The 26,621-nt window shown below is 53.7% G+C and overlaps 1 protein-coding gene and 1 pseudogene across 5 annotated transcripts in view; one reads left to right on the forward strand and one right to left on the reverse strand.

The window, feature by feature from the left end:
- SLC41A3 (solute carrier family 41 member 3) overlaps positions 1 to 26,621 on the reverse strand; it is a 65,981-nt gene that overhangs the window by 33,000 nt on the left and 6,360 nt on the right. For 4 of the 5 annotated variants that reach the window (XM_033865599.2, XM_033865597.2, XM_033865598.2 and 1 more), the window contains exons 2-3: positions 22,368 to 22,654; positions 4,855 to 4,962 (exon numbers count right to left, since the gene is read on the reverse strand). In XM_033865599.2, coding sequence (XP_033721490.1) covers positions 4,855 to 4,962; positions 22,368 to 22,622 — 363 coding nt within the window. In that variant the 5' untranslated portion in view covers positions 22,623 to 22,654. Of the gene's footprint in view, positions 1 to 4,854; positions 4,963 to 10,156; positions 12,521 to 22,367; positions 22,655 to 26,621 lie in introns of those variants that run through there. The other variant, XM_033865600.2, reaches the window with a different exon arrangement.
- Positions 23,868 to 25,282, forward strand: LOC117313993 (heterogeneous nuclear ribonucleoprotein A1-like; annotated as a pseudogene).

Here is a 26,621-nt window from a genome sequence, read left to right on the forward strand (position 1 = left end):
GTGCAAGGAAACCGCACGGGTAGAATTGTGTCCCCCCAACAGAACTTGAAGTCCGAACCCCCAGAACCTCGTAACTGACTTGATTTGGAAATAGGGTGGTTGGAGATGAACTTAGTTTATACGAGGTCACACTGGGGTAGGGTGGGCACCTAATCCAACGTGGCTGCTGTCCTTATAGAAAGGGGACATTTGGAGATACGTGCACACAGGCAGAGCCACGTGAAGACAAAGACAGAGGTTGGGGCAGTGCATCTACAGGCCAGGGAACAGTGGAGATCACAGCAGACCCAGAGCTGGGGAAAGGCCTGGAGCAGAGCCTCCTATAGCCTCAGGGGGAGCCAGCCCATCCCAGCCTCCACTCTGACTTTTAACCAGAGCTTGGAGACCATACATTGCTGTTGTTTAAGCCACTCGGTCTGTGGTGCTTTGTTATGACAGCCCCAGGGAACTAAAATTATTACGAAGCTCGCAGTTTAACTGAGACAAGGCATCGTCTTTCCTCTATGAGTTCTGCACTTGTTCTGCTACTTAAAAAGCATTTCTTGTCACCAACTCTAAAAATACTGATGTGTTTTTCTGGTATCATGCTTTACTTTAAATTACTCCATGTATTCAAAATATACATTTAGGTATGACATAAAATAAAAATTACTTCTAAAGAATTAGCCAATTATCTCAGAACCACTTATTAATAATTCACCCTCTTTTCACTGATTTAAAATGTCATATTATTATACAGTAGATTGTATTTGTAAAGTCTGAGTTTATTTCTGGATGTTCTGTTTTGTTCTCTGATATATCAATTGAGACTGCCTGCAAAATATTTTTCTTACTATAACTTTATATTATGTTGTAAAATCTGGAAATCAAATTTCACCATTAGTCTTCTTTCTCTTTTTCCTACCAATATTTTCATGGTTATTCTGACTCATTCCTCCAGATAAACTTTAACATAATACTGTCAAGGGCTTCCCTGGTGGCGCAGTGGTTGAGAGTCCGCCTGCCGATGCAGGGGACACGGGTTCGTGCCCCAGTCCGGGAGGATCCCACATGCCGTGGAGCAGCTAGGCCCGTGAGCCATGGAAGAGGCCCGCGTACCCCCCCCCCACACACACACTAATAATAATAAAAATAATACTGTCAAATGTTCCCCCAAATCTCTCTGGCATTAACTGCATTAATTTTATAAACAAAAACAGGGAGAACTGGTAACTTTACAACATTGATTTTTCCCATCAGAAACTCCGTCTCTCCCTCCAAATTTCTATTTCCCTTTACGGAGTTTTGTCATTTTATTTGAATGGGTCCCACACATTTCTTTTTGAGGCTTCAGGATGAAAAAGTTTTAAAACTGGTTCACAGTACCTAATCAAACTTACAAGCTTTTGCACAGCAAAGGAAACCATAAACAAAACGAAAAGACAACCTACAGAATGGGAGAAAATATTTGCAAATGATGCAACCAACAAGGGCTTAATTTCCAAAATATACAAACAGCTCATACAACTCAACAACAACAGAAAACAAACAACCCAATCAAAAAATGGGCAGAAGACCTAAATAGACATTTCTCCAAAGAAGACATACAGATGGCCAATAGGCACATGAAAAGATGCTCAACATGGCTAATCATTTGAGAAATGCAAATCAAAACTACAATGAGGTACCACCTCACACCAGTCAGAATGGCCATCGTCAAAAAATCCGCAAACAGTAAATGCTGGAGAGAGTGTGGAGAAAAGGGAACCCTCTTGCACTGTTGGTGGGAATGTAAATCATTTACACAGTGTAGCCACTGTGGCAACAGTATGGAGGTTCCTCAGAAAACTAAAAATAGAGCTACCATATGATCCAGCAATCCCACTCCTGGGCATATATCGGACAAAACTATAATTCAAAAAGATACATGCACCCCAATGTTCATTGCTGCACTATTTACAATAGCCAAGACATGGAAGCAACCTATATTTCCATTGATAGAGGAATAAAGAAGATGTGGTACACATATATAGTGGAATATTACTCAGTCACAACAAAGAATGAAATAATGCCATTTTCAGCAACATGATGCAACTAGAGATCCAGTGAAGTCAGTCAGAAAGACAAATACCATATGATATCACTTATACGTGGAATCTAAAATATGACACGCGAAACTATGAAATAGAAACAGATTCACAGGGAACAGACTGCTGGTTGCCAAGGGGGAAGGGGTTGGGGGACGGGTGGAGTGGGAGGTTGGAGTTAGCGGATGTAAGTTTTTATATATAGGATGGATAAAGAACAAGGTCCTACTGTACAGCACAGGGAACTATATTCAATATCCTATGATAAACCATGATGGAAAAGACTATACAAATAAAAAAAGAATGTATATATATGTACAACTAAAAAAAATTTGTTCATTGTTTGAAAGATATCTCTCTCCAATTTTTTCAATTCAATTTTACAATTCAGTTGTATTTTGTAATGACCAATTTTGGTGTGTGCAGAAGTATGCAGTTACACATGTTAATGTCTATTTTAAATTTCATCTAGATATTTTGAAACCAGATCACTTTACTGAGATTATTAGTTTTAAAACTTTTCCACTTGATTTGCTTAGTTTTCCAAGAAGATAAGCATATCAATAGCAAATAATAAGTTTTTCTCCCTCTTTTTTATTTAAGGGTCTTATTTCCTTTTCTTGGCATATTACACTAGCTGAAACATCCAGAACAATATAAATAAAATATTCTTCTATTTCAAGTTGCACTAAGAATATTTTTTACATCATGAGTGGGTCTTGAAGGCAGAACTAATCTACAGAGATTGGAAGTGGATCAGGGGTTTCTGGGATGGACTGTGGGTGGCAGGCTCTGCATCTTGATTGGGATAGTAGTTATGTCAGTGTGTATATTTGTCAAAAGTCACTGACCCGTACACTTAAAATTTGTGAGTTTTTGTTGTATTGATTTACACATTAATACAATGTTGGGTGTTGAAAGGTTCTTTTTTTTGTTTTTTATAAATTTATTTATTTAATTTATTTATTTTTGGCTGAGTTGGGTCTTCATTGCTGCGCGGGCTTTCTCCAGTTGCGACGAGCAGGGGCTTCTCTTCGTTGCGGTGCGTGGGCTTCTCATTGCAGTGGCTTCTCTGCTGTGGAGCATGGGCTCTAGGCGCGTGGACTTCAGTAGTTGTGGCTTGCGGGCTCTAGAGCGCAGGCTCAGTAGTTGTGGTGCATGGGCTTAGTTGCTCTGCGGCATGTGGGATCTTCCCGGCCCAGGGCTCGAACCCATGTCCCTTGCATTGGCAGGCGGACTCTTAACCACTGCGCCACCAGGGAAGCCCCTGAATGCTTTTATAAAGGTTCTATTGCACTGATAATGGGGCTGTTCTCCTCAAACAGGCTGTGATGATGAACTGTTCCAATCATTCTTTTTTCCCCTCCACATTTTATGCATTTAAAAAACATTGTAACAGTAAGACACAATCACAGCACAGAAGTGTTTAATATGCAGTTAAGCACCATGGAATAAAAATGTAACTCAAGGCACAGTGCTTAAGAAGCCGCCTGCCAATGCAGGGGACACGAGTTCAAGCCCTGGTTTGGGAAGATCCCACATGCTGCGGAGCAGCTAAGCCTGTGTGCCACAACTACTGAAGCCCATGTGCCTAGAGCCCGTGCTCCACAACAAGAGAAGCCACGGCAATGAGAAGCCCGTGCACCGCAATGAAGACCCAACGCAGCCTAAATAAATAAATTAATTAAATTAATTTATATTAAAAAAATGTAACCTGAAATGCCACCATGGCAGGGATTACCATCAACATTTCTTCCCTCTCACCAACCCATTTAATTACACTTACGTGTGTGCACACGTGTATGTGCACACACACGGGCACCATGTCACCTGCCACTTAAGACATTTCAATGGCCTACAAGACTGCACGGTCTGGCCTCTGCTGTGACAAATTACCACAAACTCAGTGGCTGAAAATGATGCAAACGTCTTCTCTTTCAGTTCTGGAGGCCAGGGGTCTACAGAGGGTCTATGCAGGGGGGCAGCTGTTTCTTTCCGCTTCCAGCAGGTAGAGCTACACCTGGCTCACGGCCCTTCCTTCATCTTTGCAGGTGGTGGCAAGCATCTGCTCCCCCAACTCTGCTTCCTTCTTGTGTCTGACGTTTCCCCCCAACCCCACCTCCCCTTGGTAAGGGCCCTTGTGACAACACCGGGCCCCCTGGACAATCTATCTCCTACCACAAGGGCCTTAACTTAATCATGTGCAAACACTTCCACGTAAGGGAGCGTTCAGTCTCCACGGGTCAGGACGTGGACATCTTTGTGGGCTGCTATTCAGCTGGCCACCCCTCACCTCTCTCTCCAGCCTCGGGCTCCAGGGACCCCCCCAGCACCCCAGCTGCATCGCCCACCTCTCGGTGTCTAGAACACAGCGCATCAGGACGTTTTCACGGAGAAAGGAGACCATCTCCATAACAGAAGGAAAGGGATTTCCATGCCCTGGGAAGGTGAGGAGAGTAGCAAAGCTGGGAACTGTGACAGAGTGCCCAGAGGAGGACACCCTGGTGACGAGGATTCTAGGACATTCGCCACTGCTTCTGGGTCATGTGTGGAACCAGCCTCAGGCTCCAGCATGAACAAGGGACACAAGGACACAGCGCCCCTGACATCTGGGCCTCATCCGCTGCCCAGCCTCCGGCCGAAAGGCAGGATGATGGCTGGGAGGAGTGACCAGGTAGAGCCACACAACAGGAAAACTCCCAACGACATCAGATTTTCAGAGTCCAACCCACCCACCCACAAGCTCCACGGGGAGATCTGGAGGTCAGATGTGCAGACGTCCACTCACCGCGGTGGAGAGGCGTGAGGCCAGTGTCATCTCCAGGTTGCCCTTCAGGCCCACCAGGGGCGGCACCAAGGTCAGCAGGTCCTTCACCTCCGTGAACACGGGCCAGTGCTGCGGGGAAAGAACTGGGGGTCAGTCCAAGCACACGTACCGCGCCTCTCAGGAACTGCTTGAGAGATACTTTGACAAGTCCTCGTTCCCTGTAAAATGAAAAAAACTACCCAGTTTCTTAAATGGCCTTAAACTAAACAGAGTAATGATCAACCGTGAACAGTGGCCCAGGGAACCCCTTCCTTCCCTGGCTGCCAGGAGACTGGGTCTGGGCCCGTGCCCGTGGACGGGGAACTGCTTTGTCCTGCGTGCACGTCTGTAGAAACAGGAATGAGCCCCCAACTTCAAAGCTGGGGATTTCTTGTGGGATTTCTCACGGGCGAGCTGGCAGGACGATCTGGGCTGGGCAGGGACTCCCTGGCCCCAAGGCCGATGGGTGGGGCCCAAGGTCACATGGGGGCCCTGGATTTGTGAAAACTGACAGAATGTGTCTCTATCACTTGTAAATAAGTAAAAATGTAAAAAGAAGGAACAGGAAGCACAAGCACGCTTCAAGAGAACGTGAAGACGTTTCTTTGTGAAGGGAAACTGGTCCTACCTGTTTAACGTGCAGTTAGACTGCCCCTACCCCAACTGATTTTTCACACCCCAACTGATCCGACTGGCTGCTTTCGCCTCCCTGGGCCTGAGCTATCTGTGACCCTCCACAGAAGCTGGTCCTAGAAACCCTGCTGCTCTGTGAGCTGGGAGGCAGGTGGTGTGGGGTCTGGTTCCCCGTCCCCAAGACAAGAGTCCCCCTACCCCAGGGGCCCAGAGGTCATCAAAAGAGCCACCCCACAATGCATCTTACAGGACCTGGAAGCAAAGGGGCAGGCCAGGCCCTCTGAAGACCCCTTTGTGTCCTGAGATCTGGGAGGTTTCGCAGACTCACAGTTACGGTTCCCTCTCCTTTACCTTTTCTACAAAGCTGGGAAGTTGAGAACCCAGTCCCAGCTCTGGCGGAGTTACAAGCCTTCCTCTCCGAAAAGTGCAGAAGGAATGTGTCACCAGCCAGGGGGGTGCTGCGTCCTGTCCAGCAGAGGCCCCTCCCACCTGGGAAGCCCCCTCCCAGGGGCTGGCGCTCTCACCCTCCTCCCACGAACACACAAGACCGAGTACCCACCCCCCAAGTAAACCCCCTTCTCTCTGCCCCCTTCTTCCCCGGCACCACTGAACTTGGCCGCCGCACCTGAGACCGATGTGTGCGGGGTGACTCCCCGTAGGAACCCCTCTCCCGCTACGTGATGGGCACACCCATGTCTCCACATGGCTGACGGGGCCTCGTCCTGTCCTGTGCTGACCTCTGATTGTCCCATCTTGGCCTCCGCTGAGGGCTCCTCATCTCCCTCCCGATCTTTTACATTTTTCAAACGTAAGGGACTGGAGGCATCTCTGGTGGCGCAGTGGTTAAGAATCCGCCTGCTAATGCAGGGGACATGGGTTTGAGCCCTGGCCTGGGAAGATCCCACATGCCGCGGAGCAGCTAAGCCCGTGCGCCACAACTACTGAGCCTGCGCTCTAGAGCCCGCGAGCCACAACTACTGAGCCTGCGCTCTAGAGCCCACGAGCCACAACTACTGAGCCCGCACGCTCTGCAACAAGAGAAGCCACTGCAATGAGAAGCCTACGCACCACAACTTAGAGTAGCCCCTGCTCGCTGCAACTAGAGAAACCCCGCGCACAGCAACAAGGACCCAACACAGCCAAAAAAAAACAAAACACAAAACACAAAAATGTAAGGGACTTATTTTCTTTCTCCAGACAGAAAGGCTGCAAAGGTCTAATAACCATCTCTGCTTCTTCAACATGGGCACAGATATCTCAGCACCCACAGTAACCTTGAATCTGTGGGACCGACTCACCCATGACTGTTACGCTTTCAAAGAAAAACCCAGGGTCAGCCGTTGCCAAGATCCCGTGTCTGCGGCCGAGAAAGTCCCTGTTCCAGGATATACGGAGCCAGGCCGGGGGAGGTCAGGCTGCCCGCAAGGAACCTGAGGCCCTGGCACATGCTCCCACCCACACTTCCCTGGACTCATCCCATCCACTCGGATCTGATTCCGCCAGCAGTACAGCAAGGTTGTGACCCCCTGCCCTCTAACCCTGACTCCCCCTCCTGCTTCGGTTCTCCCTTCTCTCCAAGTCCTCTCCCTTCCAAGGCCCAGGCCCCTCCCCACCCCACACAGGGGCGGCAGGAGGTGAGCCTGCGAGCGGTCCTGTCCTCCTGCAAGGGGTCGCCTGGGCTGGGCCACAGGCACGGCCGAGGAGGGTTGGGAAGGGGCTTTAGACACATCAGGTCTGACGACCATGAGGGGCTACTCAGAGACAAAGCCAGCAAAGGTGGACGGTGCCAGGAGAACAGAAGGCCAGGGCCCCAGGGACAACAAGTCCAAGGGATGAACAGGGCTGGAACTGCCTGACCTGCAGACCTCTTCAGGGAGACCCTGAATGGGTCGGGATTTTGGTCACCCACTCCCAGAGCACCCTGACGGCGGCTGGCTCCACAACCCAGCTCACGCCTGCCCCCGGCCGCGGACAGCCCTGGACGCCCCACAGGTCCCCCGCTCAAGGCTCCACGCTGACCCTGCTGCATGGGACCCGTGCGCTGGCTCTTGCACTTGGGGGGGGTCTCTCAATCACTCCTACAGTCCCCAGCTCTCCCCTGCAGCCTTGAGCAGCACCTCTGGGTCATCTCAGACCCCAGCAGCCAGGGAGGACATGTCACTCCACCCCTTACGACCCTTCACTAATTCCAGTTCTGGGCACACAGGTCCTCATGTTCCACAAACACAAAGGCAGTGCAGATCGGGGCATGAGGAGTGGGCGGGGCTGCGAGCCCTCCATCTGGCAGGTTAACGCACCCCTTTATCCCGAGATGGCTCACCAAACTGAGTGCTCACTGGCTGTGCGATTTTCTCCACGCCTGTGCTGGACACCAGTGAAGCAAAACGTGCTGTTTGTTTTAGAACAAAGAACGAGGACAAAGCGAACAACGCTTCACCCTCGGCGGCCGCCCCCCGCCCACACGCTCGCCCCCTCCGTGGTCTGTGCACAAGGGCCCCCTCGCTGGGACGTTCACTGTTGCTCACACACCCAGGAAACGCCACCTCTGAGGCCCAGCAAAGCGTCTGCAGAGTCTCCGACCTGCCCTTCCTCCCTTGCTGCCTCCGCCTCCTGCCCGTTGTCTGCAGGGGGCCCAACGGCCACCAGACACGCCAGCCAGGAAGGTCAGCTTCCGCTCAGGATTCAACCAAATTCGCTCAACAGAGGAGGAACTGGGTGACAAGTGGCTCTGTCCACCTGCCCGGCGCTTGGCACTCGGCTGCTTCGAGCAGCCAGCCTGTCTGGTTCAGTCCTGATCCGGGAAGAGTAATCACATGTGCTTTCACGGTCCCTGGTGCCCACGTGTGCATGTAAACCCCAAAAAGGTGTGGAATGACACCACGACTCGATAGTAAGGGAGCTACGGCGACTGAGGCAGCGGTCAAAGAGGGCTTAACCTCGCTGCGATGCTTGTTTCATAAAAAGAAATACTTACACTTACTTGTGTAACTGAAAAAAAAGTTTTTGAAGACACGAAACCGATACTCTGGCCACTTACTGGGCCTCAATCCCCAGGCCCAGAATCAGAGACTCCCGGCCCCAAAGAGCGTAGGTGAAACCTGCACCCAGCCAGGCACAGAGCCGCACCGGGACCGTCCACGAGGCGCGGCTGTCGGGCCAGGTGGTCCACCTCACTGCGGGCTCGGACGCCCCGAGGCCCGGTGTGAATGGCTCTGGTCAGGCACCAGCCTGGGTACCGCTGGAGCCAGGAGCCCCCTGCCATGTGGGCTTCCCTCTGGGAGCCTCAAGGCTGCTCCCTGCACTGCCGGGAGGGGTGAGCAGCGAGGTGGTGAGCACCGGAAGCCAGTAAACAGAGGGCCCTTGACCCTCACGCACCCTGTCTGCAAAGTGGGGATGAGGAAAGGGCTGTGACGTACAGAGCTGTCCCATCCTCCCAGTCGCTGGCCCTCCCGAAGCTGACGGCTCAAGGCCAAACCTGCAGACAGCCTGCCCACATCTGCTCTGGGCCCACCTCCCAGACGGAACCCGCACGCGGTCAGGAAGGGCGCTGCACTCACCAGCTGGACACCCTCCAGACCCGGCCCCGGGGCACCTCCGCTGATGGTCAGGCATGACCCCCTCTCCCCCAGGGCCCCACCAAACCTCCTGGACTCTGTTGAACTCTCGGCCGCCTGTTCTCGGCCCCGAGGCCCCATAGAAAGGGTCATAGGCGGGCAGGTCGGGGACACGAGGCCATGCTCCACGCAAGGTGCTGGGGAAGGTCAAGGAGGGAGATTCAGGGTGGACTCTCCCAGTGTCCGCAAGGCCCAGGGAGGGTGACAGACCCTGGGGCAACTCCAGGGGAAGCAGCAGACAGGAATCCGGGTCTCAAGCTGGCAGCACGTGAAGAAGTACCCTGTCCACTGGGCAGGGTGGCCAGACGCCGCCCCAAGAACCTCGTTCAGAGCCGGGTACCCGGGTAGGTGTCGGCCGCCCCCTCCAGCTCACAGGCAGGGGCACGGCGGGATGTGAGAGGTGACCGCCCCTCCCCCCGCATGCTCACATACAGGCCCCAGCGGATCGAGAACACACTAACTCCGTAAGTGACCCAAACACGGCTCCCAGAGCTGACCCAGGGCATAAACAGACCCCCTGGGTCTCCCAGCAAACACCTCTCCTGATAGAGACCCCCGCATCTGCATCCCCTTGTGCGCCTGGACCCCCGCCGCGCTCAGGACCCCGTCCTCCCACTGAGACCCCCCTCCGGAAATTCTGGGGCTGGAGAAGCGGTGCCCGGCACCCTCGCTCGGGCCAGCACACCAACCTCACAACGTTGCCCGGCTTGCAGGTGGAGAGGCTGAGGCAGGATGCCTGAGCCCCTCGGGTGGGGAGAGACCGTAGGAGCAGGACTCAAGGCCCCCCAGGCCCTGCCTAATGGGTCTGCGTTTGCTGGAAGGAGAACAGTTAGAGCTCCTAGGCTGAGGAGTCTCATGCAGGCTGACGGTGGAGGGTTGTCAGAAGCCTCTGTGACTCTCAGACACTGAGGTTCCAGGAGGACACTCCTGCGAACCCCCCGAGCCCCATCCCCTGCCCGACCCAGGGGCCTGTCCTGTGTGTGATGCCTGGTCCCCCACCCCGGGGCCCATGCTGCCCCCCGCCTCGCCATACGCACTTGGACGGTGTTCATCAGCAGGCCAGCCATCACCATGCCGAGGCCAGACAGCAGAACGGGCACCACAACCTGGCCCACGATGGTGAAGGTGGTCTCGGGGAGGACGCCGCGGGGGCAGCGGGTGAACTCACAGCGGAAGCCTCGCAGCTTTGTGCCCTGAAAGCAGAGCTCCAGGTCCAGCTGGGTGACCACCATGGTCAGGCCGGTGACGCATTCCCTGGATGTCCAAGCCTGGGCGCCCCCAACACCGGCCTCCGCCCACACCAGGATGCGTTTCCTAAGGAGTCCACCCGGGCAGAGCTGCCAGGTGCCCCGTGCTGTGGACGGTCTCCACTGCCCCTCAGCCGAGGGCCAGAGCCAACGGTGAGGAACAAAGGCCGGGTGACTCAGCCTCGCTCAGGGCTCCGCCACTCCTGCTGTCCACTCCCCGAAGATCAGGTTCTCCTACGAGAGTGGCTGCCGTGTCCGGTGGGACCTCCCTCGGCTGGCCTCCCACGAGGAGGCTCCCTGTCCCCTGGAGCGACCTTGACAGCGTCCAGCTGTCCGGCCCACGCTGACTCGGGCTGGACCAGAGAGCCGGAGCCACGTGAGGCCCGGCCTTGGTGAGGCCGCACGGGGCCTGGGGACATCTCAGCCTGAAGCACCTGCTCCTCGGGCCAGGTCTGAGCCCCTGAGGACTGTCACCCCTCAAGGTCGAGAGGCCTGCAGGCCCCCAAGAAAGAAGCCGTGCCCTGCGGCCACTCGACCTAGGTGTTGAGGGGCTCACGGCCACAGGAAGAGGCTGTGTTCACAGAAGGAATGCAGCCCTGCTGTCTCTCAAAGGACAGAGACTTGTAAGGTGCTTCTTAGGGGCCCAGGCTCGTGCCGACAGAGGTTAGACCAGCCTTGAGCTGCCGTCCCGACCCCGAGGAGAAGGGGGTCTCTACGTGAAATAAATGAGTGTGTCCACTGTGCATCCCACAGGTGCCGGGGACAGTGTCCAGGCCTGAGGGCGGGCTGAGCAGGGTCAAGGCCAGAGCCAGCAGGAGCCCAAAGCTGCGGGCTGGATGCTCACTCACGCCTGCTGTGCACCTCAGCCGGTTCCCCTCCTTCGGAAAGTCCACCCCACGCTCAAGCCCAGCCCTCAGCCTGGAGTCCAGCCCTCACCACCCTAGATCCCACTGAGCTGGCCAAGCCCGATTCTCTCCTCGCCAACTCCAGCCAGACCCTGACGGCCGTTTCCCTCGCGCCCTCAATGTTTCACTGCATCCTTCCTCGTCCCCTTCACTTTCTCATGAAGCCCCTCCCAGGAGCCAGACAGAAGGAGCCCCACTTCCCAGCGAGGGCTGGGGTCTGTCGGCCCCTTGTGTGTGAGCGCAGGAGACGCTGCCCCTGTCCAGTTCTGGGCCCCGATCCTGGGGTCCTGACGGCTTCCACTGCCCACCTCCGGAGATGCTGGCGCTCGGGACCCCGCCACCCCGCAGAGGAGAAGCTCGGGTGTGTTCTGGCTGCGGCCCCGTGGGCAGCCAGCAGCAGCCGTCCTGTCACAGGAGGGGATGGTCCTGGACTGTGTGTCCCACCAGCTGCTCGCTGAGTGGCGTCCAAACGAAAGATCTGAGATCAAACTGACAACCGGCTTCCCACCAGCCACAGAGTCAGGCGCGGTTTGCTGCACAGCAGGAGCAAAGGGGACCTTCTCAGATAATGCAGCAACTCCTAAGCTCCCTGCGCAGCCCAGACTCTCCCTGAGCTTTCAGGCCACAGCTGACCACCCGTGCCCTTTCACGTGCGCACACGTCACATTCCGTCCATCACCAGACTCTCAAGGCACCCCCGAGCCACGCACCAGGAAGCAAAGGTCCCGGTTTTGCAAATGAGAAGCTGACGGCCCCGCGAGGGTTTGCCCATGACCACCCCCGAGTCAGGCTCACAGGCGGGGCCAGGACCTCGATCCCCGACTCCAGTGCCCACTGCCCCCGCTGCTGCCCGCCTCTGAGATGAGGGTCCGTTTGTTCACACAGGAGTCTGAACCAGCAGGAGGCTAAGAGAAACAGCACATTTCTAAGGAAAGTGTGGCAGAAGTTGACGCGTCTAAGGCTGCTAGCTCGTTTAAGACAGACCCCTCTCAGCGGGCCCACTCTGGACACTGGCTGCCCCAGTCCCCAGGCCCACATCTGGACAGGCCCCCCAACTAGCGATTTCCTTCTCCTGGCTTCAGCACCTCCTGTGATCTCTTTATAGTTTTAAATGCGATCGAATGTCATAATACAACATAAAATCATACACAGTGGGTCCCTGAACCACTCTCATCAGGACAGAAGATGTGGAAATAGACAACCACTTGCATGATTACATATGGGAAAGATCCCTAATTAAGCAGGTTATAAAGCATTACAAAAATGTTTCTCATTTTTTTTTTTTTTTTGCGGTACGCGGGCCTCTCACTGTTGTGGCCTCTCCCATTGTGGAGCACAGGCTCCGGACGCGCAGGCTCAGAGGCCATGGCTCACGGGCCCAGCCGCTCCGCGGCACATGGGATCCTCCCGGACCGGGGCACGAACCCGTGTCCCCTGCATCGGCAGGAGGACTCTCAACCGCTGCGCCACCAGGGAAGCCCCCGTTTTTCATTTTTGTTTAAAAAATAATGAGAAATAAGTACACACACACACACACAAGCAGTGAACAATTTAGTAGGTTATATACCAAAATGCTAAAAGTGGGTACTTTTAGGTGGTGGGATCCTAAGTGACCTTTATTTCATAACTTTCTATATATCTATTGTGATTATTTGCTTTTATAACCATCAAAAAATAAACTGTCACCAAAAACAAATAAAAGATGCCATCACGTGTGGAAGAGTACTTTCCCATATGCAAGCTGAGAAGAGAATATGTCAACACAGCTCACTGGCTCACAGTCGAGGAGATCGGGAATGTGACTTTCACAGGAGCTCAGCAGCACAGTGGAAAGTCTCCAAGGGCCCGAGCTGCATTCAGGGGCTGTGCTGGGCCTCGGGAGGAATCTGGGTCAGGTGCCAGAGGGCTCTGGGTGACCTCCTCCCGCCGCCCCACCAAAGGGGTCTCATCTCACGCTGCTCAGAACCACCAGGCGCTCCAGAAGCGCACCGAGAGCTGCGGCATCAGAACCTCCCCAACCCCTCAACTTGCGGGACAGTTAGGAAGGGCCACGGAGGGCGGGCGCACGGCCGGGCCTCAGGTCCGTCTCGGGGTCCTGGGTGGGAACAGGTTTTTTCCCAGGAGCACACCTTCCCAACGGCCTCCCGCCCTCTCACGGGTCACCTTGAGCCTGGGCTGGTTCTGAGTGAAACGGTCACTCTTAAAGGCCTGAATCCCCCCATCCTGTTGAGGTCCCAAAGGTCAAGGCAGTTACGTTCTCAGCAACAGGAAAGGTCGTCTTCATTTTTGCTTCCAACTCGGCCGGCAGAACGCACCTGCCGGTGACCATGTGGGACCGAGTGCCCCCGCCCCGGCCGGCCAGCCCCCTCGCCACACAGGCCTCAGCCCAGAGCCCCCTCCTCAGGGACGCCTTCCCGGCATCCCCCTCAAGGCTGCTCCAGCCGTCACCCAGCGCTGCCCCTTCGTTTCCCCGTAGCCCTTGCCGCTGCCTAACCCCGACTCATGCCCCTGTCGCTCCCTGCTCGGCTGTGACGGCCAAGAGCAGGCCCGGCACCCCGTCCACCGCGGTGTCCGGCACAGCGCTGTGTGTGCTGTGTGGACAAACAAGCAGCACTGTAGAAGCAGACAGAAAGAGACCCATCAGCCTTCCACGAGTTGAGCCGTGTAGGGCCCACATTATTCCTATGATGTGCTGCCTGGACACCTCGTAAAGCCAGCAGGGTCTGGGGTAGCCCCACTGCCGCCGCCCCGACCTCCGAGGAGCCCGCGGAACGCAAACAAGTCAGTCACAGCCCCACGGGAACCGGTACATGTTCCTACAACGCCCGCCAGCACAGCCTCTGGCAGCTGGCACTCCTGAGCGCAGCCCTGAGGGCCCCACGTGGGAGGCACATCCTCCCCCGGGCCTGGTGTGTGGGGCTGATGAACTCTGAGCTCACCTGTCCAGATGCAGGTCCCTTAAGAGAAGGCCGTCACTGCAGCTGGCGTCACAAACAGGATGGCCCGCCCCTGACCGCGCACGCCCGGCAGCCTGACCAGCCACTTTCTGCTGACTGAACAGCTCCCGACACGGTGAAGGCCGCCAGGGACGGAGCCCCGCTGGCTGGCTTGTGCGCAAGCCGCCCCGGGGTCACCACCTCCCCGAGGCCGGAACGACTGTGAACGGACCGAATCAGGCACCCCTGCTGCCAGCCTGACTTACAAATTGGCTGACGTAGGGGGACCCCGTGGCACCCCCCTCCCCGGTTAAAATTGTTACTGCGGCCCAACGCAGGCCACCACGTTGAAACTGGCCCTCGGGGTTGAACCTGGTCTCATGAGGCCTACTGAGTGAAGGGGGTACCCGCTGCTCTCCACTTGACCACCCAGCTCCGTTCTTAAACCTGGCAGAGACAAACTGCCTCGCAGTGGTGACCGCAGCCGTAAAGCTGGGGTCCCGTGCTGTGGGCCCCACACCCAACATCTAGTCTTGTCGGGACACTGACCGCACCCAGGCAGCAGCCGGTGAACGCTGTGCCCTGCGGATCTGGCTAGCACGCTCCGCTCAGCACCCACTTCAGCTCCCTCGGCGTGTTGACCTTCGCTTCTCCCAGGCGGACCTGCAGCCGCAGGCTCTCTGCAGGTCGGGCCTTTGCTGCACCTTCCGCGGGGCTGGTGCTACACGATGGCCGCCCCTCTACAGACTCATGGGACACCTTCCCTGAGACACCCGAACACTCACAGAGGAGCCCCCCCAAAGAGGATGGGCTGCCACCGCCCTCGCAGAGCGAGCCTCCCCTTGCTCAGACCCCTAAGACCCTCTGCTCACCGGGAGCAGCTCATCCTGACGTGCGAACACAGCCCAGCACCTGTGCGGGCTTTGTGGATTCTGGAGGTGACCGTCTTCACGTGCAAAGTTTACTCCTGCCCATTTAGGCCACACTTGCCGAGCAGCCTGCCTTGAAGGGGCCCCTCCAACAAGAGGCTCCATTAGAGCCGGCAGGCACCCCCATCGGGCCCCAGACACACCTCCACTGAAGAGAACCCTCAAGAGCCTCCGGGGTCCCTGGACCACTGAGAGCTTTAAGCTGACGCCAGAAACTTCCCCCGGACTGCGCCATCCACCAGCTGAGCCACGACGCAGCTACACACCCTGCTCTCCTGGGAAGGGGGCCCTCGCAGACCTGCTGGGACCCTCGCAGCCCGGCTGCCCGTGGGCCTTGGGAGGCACAGCGACCAAGGAGGGCAGCCTCAATACGGGGCGGGGAGCCAACCCTGGGCCTCTGGCACATTCCACCCACAGAGGGCGGCCTCCCTGTCCTGAGTCAGATGCCACAGACCAGAGGGGGTGACCCCCAAACCTGGGCTCCTGGGAGCCCCCGAGATCAACTGGGTGGGCCCAGTGGGGTCTGTGCACTTCGTGGGTGTCACGGCGGTGCTCGGTGGAGGTCACCACCCTCCCGTCCTGACCAGATGTCCCTGGTGCAGGACCCGAGCCACCCAGCGGTCAGCACAGGTGCCTCACCTCCAGGCAGCGCCTCAGCACCGGCCGCCCGGCTCTGTGCCTTTTAGACGCCTGGGCCACGGCCTAAGGGCCGTCTCGTTTAGGGAGGGAACTCTGGGAACCCCGCCTTCCGGACACTCCAAACACACAGGGCGACAGATGTGTCTGCCTGCACTAAGGCCACAGGCCTGCCGGGACCCTCGTCCTTCCACTTCTCAGGGGGACAGCCACCCCCCAATCCCCCTCGCCCGAGGCCGGCGCTGGGCCGAGCGGCCCTCCTGCAGCTCCGGTTCAGTTCCAAGGCAGCAAGAGGAGCCCCTGGCGTCAGCACTGCCGCAGGTACCCGCGAACATGGACTCGCCTCGGGGGGAGGCACACCCACACCGGCCCCTCAATCGCCTCTACTGGCCACCAAGGGGTCCCTGTAAGTTCTGCGTCCCGTCAAGAGCCCACTCCCTGGAGGTCCCGGTCAACACCAGGTCTAGGCTGGTATCAGGGCGTCCAGGGTCAATGGGGTGCAAGGCCGTGCGTGGCTGTGGCATGGGGGGAGCAGAGGCCCCGAGTGGTCTCCACTCCGTGCCTGAGGGTAAGCAGCCCTTCATATCCAGGGGGCAGCGGGCAGCAGGCTTGGGCGCCCCCCCCAGCCGGCTCACCCTGCACCCAGCGCTGCCCTGAAGGCCCTCCCTGGCTGTGAGCGCACGTGAGTGCTCAACACGGCCAGTGCTGTGTGCTCAGCTGCCCCCCGACCCTGGGGCAGGAGGTGATGGACAGGCTGACCTCACCCATGTGTCACCCAGTCCAGCCTCAGCTTCTTCCCTCAGCTCTCACCCCTCGCCTCTGCCCTCTAGCCGCCCGCTTGCCCTCCCAGCCTCTCAAGCCACCCTGCATCTTTGCTAAGGCGTAACCCCTGCAGGATCCATCCTCCCTCCCCTTACGCCCACCCACACTCGGGGCCCGGGGCTTCTGACCCCTCTGCAGACCAGCTCAGTGTCCGCGGACGGCCAGCCTGAACTCTCACTGCGCGCAATGCAGAGCGCAGACGCACGACACAGTGGGGCTTCCTCCTGCCTGAGAGGCGCCCTCTGACCTGTGGCCTGTGTGGCCTGCAGGGGCCTGGCGGGCAGGGCAGCTGCATGAGGCGCAGCCGCTGTCGCTGAGGAGGACGCAGGCTCGGAGCCTCGAAAGACAGTGTGTTAATCTAACTACAGAAAAAAGTACACGCGCAGCAAAAAACCACCAAAACCAACGTCAAAAGATACATGGGAAGCATATTTACAATCCGTATCACAATGGAAAGGCCAATTTCCTTAAAATGTAAAGAGCCCCGAAGTATCAACACAAAAACAAAAACCACTCCTCAGAAATACGGACAAAGGACATATCCAAAGATACTCAACCTCACTCACTCCTGATGAGAAATGCAAATCCCACTACAGTGAACACCGCTGGCGGTCCCAGTGACAGCCTCCGGGGATCCCGGCCTCTGAATCACGACCCCCAGGGTGAGCTGACCTCAGGGACTTGACGCGTCCAGTAGCCAGCAAAGATGCTGCTCCTGGGACCCACCTTGCTAGCAGATGGTCTCCTTCTCCGACCCCACACCTGGATGAAGCTGCCATGCTGGACATGCCCAAGGGGAAGGGATGAAGGCCTCAGCACGCTGACCCCTCGGCTGCAGCATCACGACACCTGAAGCGGAAACCCAGCTCTGCTGACTGCTGTCCCACAGCAGCCATGGGGCACAGAGGCTGCTTAAGCTCTGAGCCCCGGAACAGCTAACTCCCTGGAGCAGAGACCACAGCATACAGTGTATGATCCACTGCCAGGTGGTGAAAGATCACAGAGGCTGAAGATAACACCGTTAAGGGAGGTGGGAGCAGCCCCACATCTATCATGGTTACGGACGCCTATGCCCTTTGACAGCAGCTCTACCTGCAGCAATCCATCCCACTCCTTCACCCAGACGTGTAAAGAACGTGGCACTGTCAGCAGTGCTGCTCTAAGTTGTTAAGGGCTGACTTGTGTGCCCCTCCCCAATCCCCAGCATCTCAGAATGGGACTGTATTTGGAGACAGGAAGCTGGAAGTGGGGGGGGGGGTGGCCCATATCCAATAGGCCCTTAATAGTCAGAGGAGACTCAGACAGACAGAGGAACGACCACGTGAGGAGACGGCCGTCTACACGCCAAGGAGAGAGGCCCTGCTGATGCCTGGATCTCAGACATCCAGCCTCCTGGAAAGGAGAATAAATGTCTGTTGTTTAAAGCACCCCATCTGTGGTACTATGTTACAGGAGCCCGAGCAAACTAACATAGTTGTGAAACTTAAACATCAGAGGAAAAAAGGTGAATAATCTCTGGTGTGTCTGCCTGATGGGATACTGAACGACCATTTAAAAAAAAAGGAAGCTCTTGGTACTTCCCTGGTGGTCCAGAATCCACTTTCCATTGCAGGGGACGCAGGTTCCATCCCTGGTCAGGGAACTAAGAACCCACATGCCGCAGAGCTTGTGAGCCTCAACTAGAGAGCCCACGCCCTCTGGAGCCCGCGTGCCACAACTAGAGAAAACCCGCACGCCACAACTAGGCAGAAGCCCGTGTGCTGCAACTAAGACCCAACACAGCCAAAAGTAAATAAAATAAAAAGAAAGAAATAAATCTTTTTTAAAAAAGGAAGCTCTTAACATATTTACAAAGAATAGCCTCTGAGATACACTGTAAAGTGAAAAAAGCAAAACACACAACAGTTTGTATGTGCCATCACATGCGTAAAAGGGTGCGAGGAATGCAGAGGCAGACGAGAAGGTGCAGGTCCTGGCTGCCCTGGAGAAGCGAGAGCCTGGGGACAGGCAAGGAGCACGTCCTGTCCCTGTGCACATGCTGACCTTGCGGGCACGTGAATGCTTTACTTTTCCAGAAAAACAAATGTATTAAAAAAAAAGTGCAGCCTCTGGGCTCATGGAGTCTCATTCAACCGAGGAGGTAGAGGCAACGCCCCAGGAAGTGATGTTGGGGGCAGCGTCCCAGGAAAGGCTCCGAGGGACACAGGAGGGGGACGAGGAGGCCCAGGTGAGGCCGCGGAGCAGCAGAACCCACCCCTCGGACCATGACTTAAGCCAGCTGATCACGCTGTTCCATTCCCTCTGCCTACATGTGGCTTTCACGTGGGATGTGCCTCCCATCTGGCCGGGGAGAGGCTGGGGAGTTAGTCCCCAGGTAAGTTTCCTTGCACTTAAGGAGGAACCAGAACACGGTCTGCTTTTCTCCCTCTGGACACGACACGCCTCTAGGACAAAGCTGACCTGTGGAGGCTGACTAGCAGGATTTGGGAAGATGCCGGGTCCTCGGAAACATCGTTGGCTGGTGGTGACACCACTTTCCAACCCCAGAATCGCCCTATCCTGGAAACCTCGTTTTGGGAGATGACATATTTTCTTCCTACTTACCCCACTGTAAGTTGGGTTTTCTGGTACCTGTGGCTGCAACCATCCTGATACAGCCAGGTGAGCTCAGGATGTTCAGATGCATTTTAGGAGGTTGGGTTTTATCCCAGAGGCAGTAGGCAAGTGCACAGAGATTTAAAACTTGGGGAGAGCTGCATCGTGGGGCTGCTTGGCCGGGCCCTGCCCCCAGGCATGGGAAAGAAACACTAGAACAGGTATCTCTAATTCTTATCTGAGTTGCAGCTTTTGTGTAAGTTCTTAAACATCAGCACAGAACTACCTGTGATGGAGTATCGACGAGAATAAGAACGTCGGCCACAAACTCGGCCACAAACCCTCGTGGGCGAGGCCCAAGTCCAAGGCCCCGGCACCGCATGTCACAGCCCTCCCAGGAGCCCGACCTGGGCAGTTCTCCCTCATCTCTGGTTTAAGAGGAGAAAACCAGGAACACAGGGCAGCCTGTGCCAGTGACAAAGGTCAGACGCAAACCCAGCTGGTTCTGCTCTGGAGTCTGGGCTCCAAGCCACACGGTGTTCTGTTACCCGCCGCTCGAAGCGCAACCTATAAACCAGCGTGTGCAGGGGACTCACATGTCTGTATATTTACAAACAAGTATGTATGTGTATCAATGTGTGTATAAATGCGCACATGTACGTGACCTACACACGCGTGTCCGTATGTAGCAGTGAGCACATGTGCGTGTGCAGGGGATACATGCTCAGTGGTGTTATACCGAACACACAATGAAACAGGCTTTTTGAAAATCGCGGCACAGAGAACAGACTTCAGGGAGACAGTCAGGAGGGTGGCGAGGAGGCTGGCGGCCTTCAGGTGGAAGAGGGAATTCTTGGCGGAGGTCTGCGGCATGTGAACTTCTGGCACGCGGAAGCCAGGTGCTCTGGAGGCTGCAGCGGTGTGACTCACCACCGGGTAAAGGAGGATATGGGGCTGCAGGGCACCAGGTCACTGGAGGAAGGAGAGGGCTGAGGCGTCTGGGGATCACAGAGACCAAACGGGGGCCTGGGGCTGGGTCACACCAGGGCAGGGACTCTGGCGTGACACATAGCCATGCTGGGGTCTGAGCAGGTCTGGGAGGAACCTGGAAGGGCAGCTGGCTGTCACCAGTGCTGTGACGCTACGAGGAACTGAACTGCATGGGCTGGAAGGGTCACTGAGGACCCCAGGTGGCAGGGCAGGGGCAGGCAGGTAGTGGAGTGAAGTGGGTGCAGACCGAGGGACGGTGGGGACCGTGGACACCGAGACGGCAGTGACCACTAACTGTGGCTGTGAGGGAATGTGGGTCCAATGTTGGAAGAGTTGCCAGATTTTCAAGGGAAAACAGGAACTTGAATTTTTATGTGACATCTCTTGATTTTTAAGTGCTGGTCTTAAAAATTTTAAAGCACCAGCCTTACAGCTGAGTGGCAGACTGGGACTCAAACCCTGACTGGTTCCAAATCAGTGAGGGGCAGGCCTAAGTTCCCTGGGCACGGAGTGCCCACAGCAAGAGGGGCAGAGGCTGCTGCTCCTCCCGGCTCACCATTCCAGACAGTCTGTGTTCTCAGCTCCTTGCCAACCAACAGCGACGACCTGGCCACTAATGGCTTCAAGTATTCTCAGGTACCATGCTCTTCCAGGGAGGACTTCTGCCGATCATGCTGATGAAGGAATGGGGCTTTTGATACTCAAAGAACAAGAAAGGGAGGGTGGGCTTCCCTAGTGGCGCAGTGGTTGAGAGTCCGCCTGCTGATGCAGGGGACACGGGTTCGTGCCCTGGTCCGGGAAGATCCCACATGCCGCGGAGCAGCTGGGCCCATGAGCCATGGCCGCTGAGCCTGCGCGTCCGGAGCCTGTGCTCCGCAACGGGAGAGGCCACAACAGTGAGAGGCCCGCGTACCGCAAAAAAAAAAAAAAGAAAGGGATGGTACACTGGTAGCTTTGTTGTCTGATGGGTTACTCCCAGTTCCTCACGCTATGGGGCTCTGTTAGGGTGTAAATCAAGGGGCCTGCCTCCCCTCATAGGGACGACAAGAGAAGTCAAGCTGCCGGGCAGAGAATGTCACCCCTCAGGAAGCACTAACTGGAACAGGAGTGGACACTCGACAGCAGGGTCAATTTTTGGAGACTGATGTGGGTATTGACCAAGAAGTCTCTCTCCTCTTCTTTTTTTTTAAAAAGATTTTAAAAATATTTTTTAATTGAGATGATTATGCTGACATTTGTTTCTCATTCCACATCATCTTCGGCCAAGCTCTGAGCACTTAACAATTCTCTAGTTGTTGGGAGCTTAGTCAGAAGCCTCTGGAACACTGGTGGTGGAAGAGTTTGCTGCAACACTTGCAGTAACCGCTGTGGATGTCCACACACAGCAATTGCGTTTGTCAGATGGTCCACACCCTTCTCATATTCACCTTGAGCTAGTAACTCTTTACTAAGCTGTATTTCTTTGAGGAAGAATTTCTGAATGGCTTCAGCATCTTTAAGGTCAGGTAGCTTGGAAAGTGCAGCTCTCTCCTTGGCAAGCTTCTGTTTCTTTCTTTGTTCTCGCAGCCTGTTCCTGAAGTTGGGGTCACTCTGCCTCTTGCAGTCGAAACAAATGCAGGACCTGCACACGTGGGCGGCAATGGCGCTGTTCTGGCCCTCCGTCTCCTCTTCAATGAGGAGTGGGGTTGGCGGCGGTGGGGTCCGTGATGAAGCAGCCGGCCTAGAACCCTCTGAGCAGACTGCACCGCTCTGTCCCGACGCCCACAGTGAGGGACGCGGAAAGCTTTTTTTTTTTTTTTTTTTTTAAGAGCACACTTACAAAGGATTGACTGCCAAGGGCCACCCTCCCCTCTAAGTACAGAATCTTGCGTGAAAATGAAACGGAGCTGACAGATAAAGAGCCAATAACCTGATACCATTTAAGTACCTGGATCGTGCCAGGCCTGAAATCCAGCCCCTCAGATATTTCAATTATATGAGCTAATAATTGTCTCTTAAAGCTTAACCTGGGTTAAAGTTAGTCTCTGACGTCAGTAACTAAAAGAATCTTGCCCAAATTTTAGAAAAATGGTATTTGAGAAGGTCCTGCCCCTTGTCCCCAAGCTGGACACAATGTGTACCTGCCTACTCCCTAGGCTGACACTAGACAGTACCCCACCCCCACCATCCCCATTTAGTCCCCTCTTACCTGGAAATAGTTCAAAAGGATGCCTGCCCCAGACAGTCCCAGGCCTGCAAACAGGAAGGGCACTGTCACCTGGAGGCCAATGGACAAGGTGGTCTCCCTGCTGAGCTCAGGCCCCAGGGGTTTAGGGGCCACCCTTTGGCTCTCAGGGACACTCAGCAGTCCATCTTCCGAGGCTTCAGGGAGTCTTCCTGTGCTGAGGCCGTGCAGCAGGCCCAGCTCCTCTGGCCTCCGCTGTCGGGTCTCCGTCCCGTCCATCTGAGTACAGCTGAGCCCCTGGCAGCCTTAATCTGGGAGACATAAAGCAACAGGGGTTGTAGGGCAGAGTTCCTGACCCCCATGGGGCTGACAGCCTGTAGGTTTTCACACCCTTCTGTCCAGCAGAGGCTGCATCATTCTGTCTAATCCACAGCCCTTCCCTTGGAGCCTGCTCCACATGGCCTCCTGCAACCCGGATTTACAACAGTTTTTAATTTAATACACACGTTTGGGGAGAGAGTACATACAGAAGTGAACATTAAATATATATGATGTCAGCAAAACTGGAGGTATTAGGACTTCTGAAAATTCTTTCCTCCATAAAAGCAACAAGAAAACTAAAACTGTCAGAATCTTCTTTTTCAGAACTATGGATATGAATCAAAGGCTTGCAGCAACATATTTCTTCAGGAAAAAATGCTGAATCTCAGCATAAACAGCCACAGAATGATGCCCACGACGTCTGTAATGTTTGAACTTGCCTTAGTCCCACCTCCTGCTCTCCAGCTCTGCAGCAGCCTTAAACACCAACTGCCTGGAAAGATGAGAATGGGCCAGAGCTTTCTCAAAGCCTCGTTCCCAAAGAACTGTCACTATTGGACATCAGGTAGCTCACCAGAAGACGCCAGCTGCAGACTCTGTATTTCACCTGACTTGTGGTTTGCTTCGTATAAAAAGCCTTTTCCCTTTCTGGCTGCCTGAGGCAGTAGATAATAGTTGGGGTTAACAACACACTAGCCAAAAAGCCTAAAAGGAAAAGCTGTGGAATGAGACGCCTGCTTGGGTTTTGAAAAGGTCCCATACAATCGCAGGACACTAGAAGGCCACTGGCACTGGGCTGTGCACATGCTCAGGAAATACCCGAGGAGACCCAAGCTCTCACCTCTGACTCATCTGGAGGCTCAGTACAAGCAGGAAGTGAAGGCTAAGGTAGGGCTACCAACTGCCTGAGTGAGGGCTGAAGGGATGCCCTGACATGCACACAGGGCCCCTTTGGCAAGGACTGGGAGACCCGTCAGCACCAGGCATGGCGTTCAAGGAATTCTCCATCAATCACTAAGCAGAGCCTTCAGTGCCACATACAATAGAGAACACAGACTAAAGAATTAGTTCGGACAAGTCATGAGACAAACAACACCTACAGTAAGCAGCAATAACAAACGACCCTGAGAAGAAGAGGGGAGAATCTGATTTCCAGAGGTGCCACATTATTTTATTTTAAATGTCCAGACTAACTAGACAAAAGCTTTAAATCAGCTATTTAAAATACGTTCAGCCTTTCTGCTCGTGGACGCCGCCGAGTAGGCATCGTTGACGTCGCCGAGTAGGCATCGTTGACATCTCCTCCCCCCTCCCCTGCCGTCATGTCTAAGTCAGAGTCACCCAAAGAGCCCTAACAGCTGCGGAAGCTCTTCATCGGAGGTTTCAGCTTTGAAATAACCGATGAGAGTCTGAGGAGCCACTGTGAGCAGCGGGGGGCGCTCACAGACTGTGTGGTAATGAGGGATCCAAACACCAAGCGCTCCAGAGGCTTCGGGTTTCTCACATACGCCACTGTGGAGGATGTGGGTGCGGCCATGAAGGCAAGGCCACACGAGGTGGATGGAAGAGTTGTGGAACCAAAGAGGGCCGTCTCAAGAGAAGATTCTCAAAGACCTGGTGCCCACTTAACTGTGACGAAGATTTTTGTTGGTGGCATTAAAGAAGACACTGACGAACATCACCTAAGGGATTATTTTGAACAGTATGGGAAAATTGAAGTGATTGAAATCATGACTGATGAAGGCAATGGCAAAAAGAGAGGCTTTGCTTTCGTAACCTTTGATGACCATGACTCTGTAGGCAAGATTGTCATTCAGAAATACCACACTGTGAATGGCCACAACTGTGAAGTAAGGAAAGCCCTATCTAAGCAAGAGATGGCTAGTGCCTCATCCAGCCAAAGAAGTGGAAGTGGTTCTGGAAACTTTGGTGGTGGTCGTGGAGGTGGTTTTGGTGGGAATGACAACTTTGGTCGCGGAGGAGACTTCAGTGGCCGAGGTGGCTTTGGTGGCAGCCGTGGTGGCAGGGGATATGGTGGCAGTGGGCATGTCTATAATGGATTTGGTAATGATGGAAGCAATTTTGGAGGTGGTGGAAGCTACAATGATTTTGGCAGTTACAACAATCAATCTTAAAATTTTGGACCCATGAAAGGAGGAAACTTTGGAGGCAGAAGTTCTGGCCCCTAGGGTGGTGGAGGCCAATAGTTTGCCAAACCCCGAAACCAAGGTGGCTGTGGTGGTTCCAGCAGCAGCAGGAGCTATGGCAGTGGCAGAAGGTTTTGATTACTGCCAGGAAACAAAGCTTAGCAGGAGAGGAGAGCCAGAGAAGTGACAGGGAAGCTCCAGGTTACAACAGATCTGTGAGCTCAGCCAAGCACAGTGGTGGCAGGGCCTCGCTGCTACAAAGAAGATGTGTTTTAGACAATACTCATGTGTATGGGCAAAAAAACTCGAGGACTGTATTAGTGACTAACTGTATAACAGGTTATTTTAGTTTCTGTTCTGTGGAAAGTGTAAAGCATTCCAACAAAGGGTTTTAATGTAGATTTTTTTTTTTGAACCCATGCTGTTGATTGCTAAGTGTAATAGTCTGATCATGACGCTGAATAAATGTGTCTTTTTAAAATAAATAATAAATAAATAAATAAAATATGTTCAAAGAACTTAAGGAGCCATGTCTAAAGAAGGAAAGCATGACCCATCATGTACAGGCATCCTCAGTAAGATTAACGGCTCTTTCTCATCAGACATCATGGAGCCAGAAGAAATCAAGAAGCCGTAACATGTTGAAAGCGCTGGAAGGGTTCTATGGGCAGCAAAATTATCCTTCAAAAATGAAGGTGAAATTGATTTCCTGATAAACGAAAAGAGAGAATTTGTCACTAGCACATCTGCCCTAGGGGAAATACCAAAGGGAGACTTTGAGGCTAAAATGAAAGGACCCAGACAGCTGTTTGTCCACATGAAGAAATAAAGAGCATTAGCAAGGGGAACTAATAGGCATATTTTACAAAATAGTGTAAGCGTTATTTTTTTGTTAGTAACTCTTTTCTTGTATCTGATTTAAAGACAATTGCATAATGCAGTAGTTATAAATCAGTGTTGATGGGCACACAATGTAGAAGGACGCAACTTGTATGACAGTAAGGCCACAAAAGGGTGGGCATAGAGCTATATACGAACAAAGTTTGTATATACTAGTAAATTAAGTTGCTACTGAGTTAAAAATAACTATATTATATATATATATCTTATAAATATCTCATATATAGAAATACAATGATAAAGGTTAGGGCACACTAGAAAATACATGAGATCTAGTACGAAAGAAGGCAGTAATGGAGAATAAAGGAACAGAAAGAACCGTAAGAGACACAGAAAACAAAGCACTCCAACCCAGCAACAGCAAAATATATATTATTATCAAGTACACATGCAACATTCTCCAGAATGGACCACACATCTGGGAGAAAACAAGTCTCAAATTTAAAAGGACTGAAATCATACGAAGTATGTTCTCCAACCACAATGGAATGAAATTACAAACAAATAACAGAAGAAAATTTGGGAAATTACAAATATGTGCAAATTGAAAAACATGCTCAAATAACTGATGGGTCAAAGAAGAACACACAAAAGAAATCAGAAAATTATTTGAGAGAAATAAAAATACAACATACCAAAACTTATGGAATGCTGGGAAGACAGTGTTTAGAGGGAAATTTATATCTGTAAGTACCAATGTTAAAAAAGAAGAGCTCAAATAAATAATCTTTCACCTTAAGAAAAATAATGAAGAAGAGCAGAATCACCACCATCCCGCTGAAAAAACAGTAGGAAGTAGGAAGTAATAAAGATTAGAGTGATAATAAGTGGAACAAAGAATAGAAAAACAATAGGGAAAACCAACAAATACAAAGGTTGGGTCTCTGGAAAGATTGAAAAAATTGACAAA

This window comes from Tursiops truncatus, chromosome 10, assembly GCF_011762595.2.
Source record: "Tursiops truncatus isolate mTurTru1 chromosome 10, mTurTru1.mat.Y, whole genome shotgun sequence".
Taxonomy (NCBI): domain Eukaryota; kingdom Metazoa; phylum Chordata; class Mammalia; order Artiodactyla; family Delphinidae; genus Tursiops; species Tursiops truncatus.